The 13013-nt window shown below is 42.8% G+C and overlaps 1 protein-coding gene across 1 annotated transcript in view; it reads right to left on the bottom strand.

Annotated features, from left to right (window-relative positions):
* LOC122805944 (vomeronasal type-2 receptor 26-like) overlaps positions 1 to 13013 on the bottom strand; it is a 106064-nt gene that overhangs the window by 14878 nt on the left and 78173 nt on the right. The window contains exon 3 of the mRNA XM_044076189.1: positions 5112 to 5193. Within this exon, the coding sequence (XP_043932124.1) occupies positions 5112 to 5193 (82 nt within the window). The remainder of the gene's footprint in view (positions 1 to 5111; positions 5194 to 13013) is intronic.

The raw sequence follows: 13013 nt of genomic DNA, 5'->3' as shown, positions 1-13013 counted from the left end.
AAGTCAACAGGATCAGTGTATGTGATACTGTTAAGGACTAATTTGGAACAAACCTGGCCTTTGCCACGGAAGTTCCTGACATAACTGAAGTAGGTTCTATGTGGTTCACCACATAGGTAAAGGGACCTTATACAGACAAAAGGTGGACATTACCTTTGAATAATCCTCAGTCAGTGCAACAGTACATTAGCAGCATGGCCGGTCTGCTATGCACCTATGCAGACATCTGCAGAAACTGTAAAAGGCTATGTTAATGCCCACAAAGGTCAGCCATGGCCCTCAACACCTGTTTCACACAGACAGTCTGGAATCAATATTGCCCCACTGATTACCAGTCAGGTTGCCCAGAAGTAAAAACCACAAACCAGTGACCCAAAATAAGAAGCAAAACAGTGTTTATTCCTCTGACGTCTTGGCTGGTGCCTTCACAGGAGAATACTAACCAAACTTCACACTCCATATTTATAATACATTCATTCAATCAATTATCCAATAATCCTATTATTTAATTACTAACAAAATTATTTAAAGCAAAACTCTCCAGTTAAAGTCTACATTCATTCCTTGTGGTACCAAAGTATCAAATTTTAAAATATAAGCTGCTTCTTTATACAATGAAACATTTTTAATATTTTTGTACAAATAATTATCTACAACTTTCTCTAATATTGTCCCTTAATAGTAATGACAGTTTTTTCTCTTGTGTATCTGATGATGTTATTAATGCATATTATTTATTTGATACAAGTAGTATAGAAACAAAACATAAATTTATACCTGTGTTTAATTTTATGGAAATTATGCAGTTTCAAAATATGTTAAATTATTCTGTGGAACAAGCATTTGTTGAATTTAAAAAAAAGTATGAATATTAATTACAATTTGACCAAAAATGAATGGCTAGCACTGCAAGCATTGGGAAGAAATGCAGATTTGATATTCAAGCCTGCAGATGAAGGTTACAAATTAGTTCTGTTACACATTTCCCAATATTTAGAAATGTGCTATAATAATTTAAATGATATCACAGTATATGAAAAAGTTCAGGGGGATATGTATGAGCTGGCCATTTCTGAGTATGAACAATTGTTATACAAGGGTATCAGGTTAGAATTATCTGACTGAAGAAAAATTTGTTAGATACTTAGTTATGTCATTATAATACTAGTATGGCATATTTTTATTGTGTATCAAAAATTCATAAAAGTATGGTTAATCAACCAGGGTGCCCTATTGTTTCTGGAAGTAATTATTTTTTGCATAATATTGGATGTATTTTATATGACCTAATGTTAACCAAGGTATCATTGTTACCAGCCTATGTGAAGGATGTATCTAATTTTTTGTATAAAATACAGAACACAGGCTGGAATGATCAGATGTTGATTACCTCTTTGATGTAAAGAAGAGTTTTATACACAGATATTTATCATGAATTTGGTCTAGAAGCAGTGACAATTTTCTTAGGGCAATGTCCAGCAACAGAATATATGGTGGAAATGTTATATTTTTGTCTTACAAAAAACTTTTTTGAATTTAGAGGAGAGTTGTTTAGACAAAAGCAGGGCACAGCAATGGGGGCAGCATTTGCCCCATCATATGTCAACTTAAGCATGGGTTTTGTTTAGACATAATATATGTATTACGGAACTTCCTGGAACTTCCTTTTTTTCAACAATATGTTAAAAATTATAGTAGGTTTATAGATGACTTGATTTTTTTGTCTGAAGGAGGGGAAACAAAAATTGATGAATTTATATCAGAGTTGCAAAATAATAGGTTTAACCTCATATTTGAAGGTATACAAATAGGAAAAAAAAGTAGCACTCTTGGATGTAGAGGTAGATGTATCGAAGGGATATCTGCATACTAAGATACATAGAAAATTTGAAGATCAAGTTAAGTATCTTAAGGCTACAATTTGTCATCCCCCCATACTATAGAGGCGCACCCTATTGGAGACTTTACTAGGTTACATAGATTATATAATGATAAAGAAGAATTAAGACAGGAAATCTACAGAATGTATAACATGTTTTACTCAAGAGGGTATAGCCAGTAAAGAATAGATAAGGCTTAGTATAAAACTAATCAGATTAATACACAATAATGTAAAAGAGATAAAGATATAATAAGTTATGATAGTAATAAAAGAAAAAAAAAACAATTCAGAGATTTATTTCATCCCATTATATAGTGTTTTTAGTGATAAAGTTATAGCTATGGTGAAATATTATTGGAATTAAAAAAAAAACTCTAAGGAAGCAAGAGATTAAAATTCTCCTATAAAGTAGGAAGAAATATTAAACATTTTTTAATTAAATGTAGAGTGATTAAACCAGAACTTAAATTTTATGATGCACTGAGAATAGTTGGTAATGAAATCTGCAGTAAATGCAAGGCATGCAAGCATATAGTTGCAGGGGCTTGACAATATAAATAAGTATAAAATTTAATGGGAAAAGCAAATTTTAAGATATGATACAGAGACACATTATAGATGCACTAGAAATCCCCTGTTATAAATTTATTCACATCAGTAGGGAGGCTTGAACGAAAGGGCTTAAAAAGTCAGATTGCTTAAACACATCAGAGACATTGAAAATGTTCATAATAAAAATGCTCTGCTACTGAGCTAGACATTTTAACATCAGATTCAGTCTCATGGGTTAGTAGGCACAATATTAGAGAAAATTGTAGATAATTATTTATACAAAAATATTTAAAATGTTTTATTGTATAAAGAATCAGTTTATATTTTAAAATTTGATACTTTGGTACCACAAGGAATAAATGTAGACTTTAAATGGAGAGTTTTGCTTTAAATAATTTTGTTAGTAATTAAATAATAGGATTATTGAATAATTGATTGAATGAATGCATTATAAATATGGAGTGTGAAGTTTGGTTAGCATTCTCTGGTGAAGGCACCAGTCAAAGTTTATCAGAGGAATAAACACTGTTTTGCTTCTTATTTTGGGTCACTGGTTTGTGGTTTTTAGTTTGGGGTCTAATTAAGTTGTCCACAGGTGTCTGTAGCATGCCAAGATGGCAATGTTGTGCTCAACCCTTCAACATCTTCCCCATGTACGAGAGTATAACTCCATGCGCATTATCGGCACGAGAGGCCTGACTTGCATATGAGATAGCAGAAAAACATGCTGGAGAGTCAGGTTTGGCTATTAGTGGCTACCCTGTGTCAGGACTACATTCTCCAAACATGTCAAACACACACAACTGCTTAATGAGAGCAGTACCATCAATACATCATGAGACTCAGGAAAGGTTGAGTGCATTATGTGAAACCATGTACCTGGGGTTCAGATGGCAGACAGTACCCTGATAAGTCTATTGGGGCTAAAGTAATGTTGTGTGGTCAGGAGTACATACACCAGTACTGTTCATCTCAACCTACTGTAGTGGCCTAGAAATACACACATGTATGGGGATCAACTAGTTGTGTCAAGGGGTATGTGTGCAGTCCAACAACAAGGGGTACATTGTCAAACAGACCATGTATCTGCATGAGGTAAACACATACAGATGTGTAGGTACCTAATCAATGAAGGGTCACTGTGTGTGTCCAGGCCCAGACACAGTAGGTGACATGTTAGCAGTTCAGCTCACACACACACAGGCTGTACAGCAAAGTACATGCAAACCCACACTGTGTCACAAAATTGTAATTAAATAGTTACACATTGTATAACAGCACAGATACATGGAACAGAAGTCAATAAAGTGGCACTGACAAAGTACTGTCACACCAGTACTACAATGTAAGACATGTACACAGAGAACAACATACACTTTGATGCAGCCAGCAGTAGCTTGCTAGCAGACATACATTACACACTATACACTTACACTGCTATTATGTGTACACATGCACAGAACAAGCAGAACATGACAAACATCAGCAGAATCACAGACAGGGATGTGAGGTTACAGGCTATACACTGTATGGCAGCACAGGGTGCTAGGTGGCAGCCAAATTGTATGGCTGGCTGTACAGTGGACAATATGTGTGTGTGTGCACACAGTGTGTGTGTCATGTGGTGTGTGGTGTGTGGGTATTACAGTTTAACTGGGGTGCACAAGTTGTGTGTTAGTCTGTGGGTGGCATATGTGTGTGTGTGATGTGTGTGTGGATGTGGTGTCAATAGGCCTACACTGGGTATGTTGGGGAGCTGTGGTGTGTGTGTGTGTGTGTGTGTGTGTGTGTGTGGTGTGGTTGTGCTGGTGTGGGGAACTGGCTGTGTGTGGAGCTGTGTGTGTCTGGTGAGGCCCTACATGTGATGTGTACAGCTGTGTGTGTATGTGTGCAGCCTGCTGATCTGGCTGGATGGGTATGTTGGACACCACATGCAGACATGGCCCTGTGCCTAGTGGTGATGGTGGTACTGGGACTGAGGGAGTGTGAATGTGCATGGCCACCACTGGGCTCACAGCTGATGTGGCCATGCTCATGGTGGATGTTGTTGTGGCCTGGATCCCACCCTCCATACTCCCACCACTGTGGTGGACCACATGGCCATGTGGTGCTGTGTTGTGGTGTGGACTCTCAGCTCCCTTCAGTGACCCAACTCACACTACAGGGAAGCTAACAGAAATTGCATGGTTGAACACTGACAATGTCTCACCCCACCATCTATCCACATCAGTAAAATTATGTGCGACATCACCATTACCACAGAGGACATCACGCATGGCAGGAACTGTTGCATCCATGACCCTGAGCATCCACCTGGTGCACCATTCAGAATGTGCCTGTGCCTCCATGATGGACCAAAACATGCATCGGGTGACACCTGCTGTGACACGTCTGACAGGGGCTGGATGGGCAGCTGTCCTCCATCAAGCACCCCTGTCAATTTGCCTGTGTGGGACCTCACCAGGTCCCTGGCTATGGCTGCTGTTGACAGTCACAAATGCTATAGTTGCCATGCTAGCCTGTTTGATGCCACCACCCTCTGACTTTCCAATATCTGTGGCTGCTGGGGACTGGGTATGTGTGGGCATACTGACTGTATGCAGGGACATTGTGGTTGGAAGTGGGATGTCAACCAGTGGTACAGATTTAGCCCCCAATAACCCCACCTGTGCCTTACTATGACCACCATCATCATCAGAGTTCAATGAAACACTGGCATCAGGTTGTGAGGCGAGAGAGACCCTAACTTCCATGTTCACCTGTGAGGGAAGACAACAAATGTAAATTACTACCTGCAATTTAATGTTCGCTAATACACACACACACACACACACACACAGGTTCATATTACATCATTGAAAGATAACATAATTGAACGGCCAAAACATCAAAACGGCTGCATTTAGAAACTTTTACTGTGGGGGCACACTAAATATATATTCCAACTCCAAGATTGCACTACAGTGAGGAAAGGGCAAATATCCCAGTCTTCACTGTGCTGCGATCCCACAATGCAAACTTCGAAATGTGGCCATTTCGATGTTTTGGCCGTTCGATTACATTATCTTTTGATAATGTAATAGGAACTCCCACACACGCACACACACACAAACACACACACACACACACACACACACACCCACACACACACACACACACACACACACACGAGGTGGCACAAAGGCATTATATAGACCACACTTTCTGAATGATGACATGCATTACACACAGTCAGACCACAACAGACACACTGTGCATAGGCCCTCAACAACATGCAGTGCAGCTATATCCAGTTAATGTTGCTACTACTATACATCTGTGAGATACGTGAGGAGTGGGAGTATGTGATGCATCTTCACCGAACACACAGTGCACCTGTGTAGACAATACTAATGTACTCCTGCATAGCACAGTGGCTACACCTATACAAACATACATGCCAACATGTTACACCACCTGTGAATAGGCTCCCATGATGGCCAATAGGATGCACCACAGTTAACCCCACCACAAGCGAACATGCACATATTGCAATTTGGCTAAGTATAATAGTTGTGTGCATGGAAAACTGTCTGCCTTAACATGCCTTGGGTATTGGTGAGCCACAACAAGACAGTTCCACACTCACCAGCTTCAGGTAGCTGTTCCCCAGCCACACCAGAGGAACCTATGTAGTTGTGGGAGAGAGGTATTGTCAGCACACACACATGTGGCATTGATAGAGGATAATATGTGCATTTCTGAACATGTTCACTACAAGCTGTGATACTACCCAGTTTGCTGACGTTCACAATAGGTGTGCACTTATGTGCATTACAAAATCCCACCCACAAATGCAGTTTGACCTGAAATATATATCCAGGTATGCAAAGGCTGCCACTATGAATGCTACAGTATTCAAGTGATGTCCACTGGGGCCTTATCTGGATGCTCCTCAGCTGTTGACTCTGTGCCACCCACCTCCACAACATATGTTGTGTTTGTTCCCTGGGATGTGGTGGCTGCACCAAGGTTTGCAAGGTATTCCTCAATGGCTGTACATGGTGCTTGCATAGCAACCCCTCCACTGGTGCCAGCACAGTCCCTGGCCACAGCTGCAGCCCTTTGCCATGTATTGTGGATGAGGTTAGTGGCACAGTGTCAGACCTGTTCACAGGTATGGTCGTGGTGGCCCACATTGTTGATAGTCACTACCAGTTCTGCCCACAGGGCAGAGCAGTCCTGCAGGCTTTGAGGGCTCCTTCCAAACAGTACCCTGTGATGGAGTCTGAGTGCATTAATGATTGCCACAGTTTTGGCTTCTGAGAAGGCCAGTTGCCATCTGTGATACATCCCACCTGAAAGACATGAACAGGGGAACACATCACAGGACCACATACATTGGGAATAGTTATGTACAGACCCTCCACATCCACTTTTGCTAGCACTATCCACTGCTAACACCCACATCATACCCCTGCCATCTGTCAGAACAGTACGTGTGTGGGTATTGTCAACATACTGGCATTACAGCATGCGTTGCCCTCCTGATCCTGATGTTTCATGTTCCCCACAATGAGGACCATTAATGTGAATAATCCTCCATTCATCATTCCCATTCAACAGCACATGCAGCAGCTGAGGACATCACAGAGGTTCCCCACCAGGGAATACCAAGCCATCAAACATCTACTGTACACCTATAAGCTATAAAGCCAACCCTCTACCCGGTGAGATACATAATCTTCAGGAGTGACCTCACTCTGGCATGCCAGGCAATCACAGACTCCACATTGCTGGAACTGCTGCATGAGTGCAAGTCATGCTCCACTCTAACACACACACACACACACACACACACACACACACACACACACACACACACACACACACACACACACACACACACACAAAACCTCCACCTGTTGAGTTACTTGGGCTGGCCTTGTTGGCAGCTTGAGTATGTGTCCCACACAGTCACCCTGCTTTGGAATGGGAACACTGTCCACATCAGGCAGGGTAGCTAACTACACCTTTGTAGGTGTTACTTGGTCAACTGAATGGCTAACATTTAGGGATACCACCTATGTCCCTGTTGGATGGGATACATCAGCTGCTTTCTTGCATGCACATGGGCTATCATATGGCCCAGGGATATGGCTGCTCAGTGCTCATAGCCTAGTAACCTCGTATGGTACCAGGAATACCAGAAATGGCCTGACTGCTGTGACAGTCTGTGTTATGTGTCCACACACATCACTGCCTTCAACTGTTGGGTGTCCCCTATGGGTAGAGTTAAAGTGCCATGTCATCCAGCCTACATCTCACAAATAGGTCAGTGCTACTACAGGTGCATGTAGACATTCCTGGAACATCTGAGCCACACAATGCCTGAGACCAGAGCATATGTGTTGTAGGATGACCTCCTCATAGGTGTCTGACATCTGCAGTGCCCAGATGTTTGCGGAATGTGTACATGTGCCTGATAGATGTATCCCCCCTTGTAGACAAATGTGTATTTCTGGACACCAGTTGGACAATATGTGATGGTTGTCCACATAGTTTGAGGAATGTGCCAGGCCCCTGGGGACACAGTAATGGTACCTGAATATCTGGTACTGTATTCATTCCCTTACATTGTGTGCTCAGTATGTATGCACTGCTGCTGGGACAGAGCCAGCATCCACCCATTATTAGCACCTATAACCTGCTGTGATGCTGCATGGGCCCATCAGGTATGCTAGCCATTGGTGTCAGGCAATCAGATACAGGTGTGGAGTACACACTCACCTAGCCAGAGTACATCAGGCATGGTCAGGGAGACATGGACAATCTGTGAAGTAATCTTGTACGACATTGGCAGATGAGAGGGGCTCAATGATGGTATGTGATGTGATATGCCAGCTGTATCCACCAGTATGTACTGTCAGTGTGACACTCCTGCACTGGTCCAGTAATCAAAGAGCCTCAATCCTCACCACTACCACCAGTTAGGGATGTACACAATGGGAGCTTGACAAGTACAAGCACAGTAAAGTACAATTACCCTTCAAAGCACACAGAGATCACAGTTAGTGTGGGGCTGGTTTCTCCTTCTCTCTCCAGATCCCCAGTAAGACTCCCCACTGACACAGCTATACGGTTAACATCTCAGCAGAGCTGTCAAGCCAAAACATCCATAACCCTCTCTGTCCAACCAGTGCTTCAGGTCCTTGTGCAAGTAGCTGATACACACACTTTGAGATTTGATTTATGAATCACACACACACACACACACACACACACACACACACACACACACACACACACACACACACACATGCACTCCTGGGAAATGCTGGCACAGGTTTACTAGCTATGACCCCTTCTGCCCAGAGTTAAAGGTAGTTCTGGCTGCCACAATCCAGCTCTTTATCAGCTACTGTAAGGCCCTTACCAAAGGGTGGTGAATCCTACTGTGTGTTATGCCTATTAGCAAAATGGTAATTGTGACCAAGACCAAGGCTATGAGAGTGAGCTATACAGTGTCACTAAATACATTTGCCAGTACTCTAAGAGCTTACTTCATTCTATACAGACCAGACACAATGACAAGGTTTAATGATATTTAATAATAACTAATAAAGGAACAAGACAATGCTCAATCAATACAGTAACTACACAGTTCAGACTCACAGGGAATAATTTAAGACAACATTGCAGGACAGTCTGAAATAAATACAGCAAACATCTAAATTAATAGGTTCATAGGTTCATGGAATGATACTAGGCTATTGGCCCAGAGGTACTTATAAGCCTAGGCAAGAATTTCACCCATGTTCCTTCAAAGTCAGCAACTGTTTCCCCCAGGCCGGCAGGGACACAGGTGGTATCCCAGAGGTATATTTTCTGTTTCCCATCCAGTTGTCCAGGTTCTGCTTAAAGAGGGCTAGAGAGGTACTCTGTTTGACATGGAAAGGGAGTCTATTCCATAGACAGTGGAGTCTCTGGGACACAAATCTATCCCGCCAATAAGTATTATTCATGTCACAGATCAGGTTAAGGACTTGCATGCAGGTTACGGGAGTCAAGTTTGTCTTACAAATATGCAGCAACTTCATCAAGGCTGTGTTCAAAATGGCCTTGTATGCCAGACACAGGTCACTTATGCTCAATCTGTATGAGACTTAGTAGAGGGACAGGGCGTTTAGCTTACCTGTATAGGATAGGTGTTTAAGACCCTGGATTTTCCTCGTCAGGAACCACTGTGGTCTCTGCAACTGCTGCATGTGCTTGGCAAGGTACATGCTAAAGGGGACATTGAACTCAATAATAGGTCTGATAAGGGAGGAGTACAGGGATGTTATGACCTCCTTTTTCCTGGATGACATACCCTTGTTTATGAGGTGGGCCATGTAGAAAGCCTCCCGTACAATGGAGCAATGTGGTTGTTAAATGTCAGGTGGCTATCAGCCTGGGTGCCCAAGTCCCTCACGACTGATTGCATGCTTATTACATTGTTATTATTGTCATAATTAGTGGTGATGACATTTTCCCCAAAGGGGATAATGATGCATTTCTTGGCATTCAATTTGAAGCCAAGATTCTAGCACCAGTCATTAATTTGGATAAGGGCCTATTGGAGGATGTTCACATCACTAGGGGAATTTAAGACAATGCCCAGCTTGCAGTCATCTGTAAACCTGGTCAGCCATGGACCTCTGCTTTTGGCTTTCACCTCAGAAAGGTATATCCCAAATAGTAGAGACCCCAAAACCAATCCTTGGGGTACACCACTCATTACGAGTCTACTAATAGAGGTGGCTTCCTACTTTGACTGAGTGGGTTCTATCAGTGAGCCAGTTAGTTACCCATCTTGTAACATTTGGGTTGATGCCTAGCTGGGAAGGTTTATGTATTATGGCCAAGTGGGGAATAGTGTCACAGGCTTTGGCTAGGTCAAGGAAGGCAGTATGCCCCATCGTCCCCTTGTTCATGGCTTTGGTGATTATTTTGAAGAAGTGAACCAAGTTTAACAGGCCTGATTTCCCTTTGACAATAACAAAATGTGTGGGGTCAAGAGTTTGGAGGTTGCCAATGTCCCTGTTTATAAGGTCCATGATAATGCATCCTATGGCCTTGAAGATCAGGCTAGTTAGGCTGATGGGCCTATAACTGCCTGGGTCAGTGGATGCTCCACCTTTGTGTAGAGGGATGACAGTGGCTGTCCTCCATTCAGCTGGGATGCAGCTGGTGCTCAGGCTTTGGTTGAATAGGGTGTCTAATGCAGCTGAGATCTCATGCCTGAGTTCATGTAGGATACAGCCAGGGATGTTATCAGGTCCCATGGAGACTTTATTTTTTGCCTTTGACATGGCATTAGGGAGAGGCTCCATGACAATGAGGGGAGGGGTCAGGTGCTGGGGATGTCTTGATTTACTGATGGGGGGGGGGTGATTTGCCAGCAGATTGACTATATCTATGGTGTTTGTGTATGTGGTATTATTGACCACCAGTTCAGAGCAAATCTGGGTGTTGCCTTTGAGACTGCGGACATATGTGAAGAAGGCCTTGTGATTGTCCTTGGTGGATGTGGCTAATTTGGACTTGAAGTTAGCCTTAGAGGATTCACCAGTGATGTTATTTGCTTCTCAGATAAAGGAGAGATTGCTCCCAACTTGGCAACCGCACCTTCTTGGCCATGGACAGCATTTTTTTCCTTCTATTATAGTTTGTTTATTGCTGCTGACCACCAGACAGGTTTACTGTTCCTTGAGGGAGATGGTTTGGTCCTATCAGGTATTGCTGAGTCCATACAGCGATGTATGCACAAATGTAAGCATCCTCCAGGGCAAGGAATGCTTGCAATGACAGCAGTTTCATGATAAGACTCCAAGCATTTAGCAGCATGACCTTTAAATTTCATTTATAAGATGTTTTCATGCTGGTAAATTTGTACTCATGACTTTGCCTAAAAAAGCCACTATGGGGGAAGCAAGAGCCTTTGCTTCCTAAACCTGGTGGACTTCTTTGAGACAGTTACCAAGGCTATAGATGAGGGAAAGGTGGTACACATAGCCTACCTAGACCTTGCTAAGGCCTTCGACACCATTCCCCTTTCTGGTATTATAGACAAGCTCACTAGCCTGTACATAAACCCCTATGTCATGAGATGGGTTGCCAACTGGCTCACAGACAGAACTCACGTGGTGAGAGTTGCAGGAGCTAGGTCCGACTCTAAACCAGTTACAAGTGGTGTTCCCCAGGGCTCAGTCCTAGGACCCCTCCCATTTGGCATGTACTTCTCAGAGGCACAGGCAAGCACAGGAGGACTATGGCTGAACAAGTTCACAGACGACTGCAAACTAGGGGCTATAATTGACTCTCCAGCTGACACAGACATCCTCCAAAAAGGTCTCATTGAGACGGATACCTGGTGGCAAACTCATGGCCTTAAGCTAAATGCCAAAAAGTGCATAGCCATCCCCTTTGGAAAAAACAAAGTACCCACAAACTACCACATAGGTGATAGTCACCTAAATATGGAAGATGTAATAAGGGATCTGGGGACCCAAGTATATAGTAATCTCACCTTTGATAATCACATTGCCAAAGTGAATAGAAAATCCTTCTACGTGGCCCACCTAATCACAAAAGGGTTCACGCCCAGATCAAAAGAGGTCATTCCGCCCCTCTACTCAACACTTATCAGACCCATCATAGAGAACAATGCCCCATTTGGGATGTACCTTACAAGACACCTAAAACAGCTGGAAAGACCACAGAAGTACCCCACCATGAGGATCATTGCCTCAAACAGATGCCCTATGCAGCTCGACTGAAGAAACTCCAGCAGTACTCAATTGCATACCGTCTGCTCAGAGGTGATCTCTGCCTGACATACAAGGCCATGTCCAACCAAGAATTGATGGACATGCTCCACCTAAAGAAAACCTTATCCCCTTGAGCCACATGCTCTAGGGATATAAACCTCACCACAACAATAAATAGGACGTGCTGGAGGGATAGATTCCTGTCCCAGAGACTTCCCATGCCTTGGAACAAGATTCCAATCTACATTAAGCATAGCTCCTCGCTAACACTCTTCAAAAGAAACCTTGACGAGTGGATGGGAAACAGAAAGTTTACCCCGGGGATTACTTCAGTGACTCTGCTGGACAGCTTCAGTGACTCTGCTGGACAGAGGCACAGGGAACTAATCTAAGAGGGAGGCAAAAGCCAACACATTCTGGCTAGGCTTATAAATGCCTTCGGGCAGATAGCCTAGTACCTACCTATGAACATATGGATGGCAAACAAAACATATGCATAAATGGAATAACAGTCATTATTGTAACAACATGCCAGAAACAGTTACAGCAACAGGCCATTGACAATGGAATTTGAACAAGGTATGATAGTAGGCAACCATTTAAATATATGAACAATAACAGAACACAAGTCCAAACATTAGCTTTTGAGAACAACATACCTGTAGTATATGAATAATTATTATTGATCCAGATAAGGGGTGGAGGGGAGAAAAAACAGTCCATTACCAACTGTATAGGCTATATTTTTCACAACAGTACTGCTCAATACCTACAGGTCTGCCCTCACT

The sequence above is a fragment of the Protopterus annectens genome, chromosome 7.part0 (genome assembly GCF_019279795.1).
Source record: "Protopterus annectens isolate FY-2018-M chromosome 7.part0, PAN1.0, whole genome shotgun sequence".
Classification (NCBI taxonomy): Eukaryota; Metazoa; Chordata; order Ceratodontiformes; family Protopteridae; genus Protopterus; species Protopterus annectens.
Note: the sequence above shows the minus strand (reverse complement) of the source record. Positions and strands in the feature narration are given on the sequence as shown.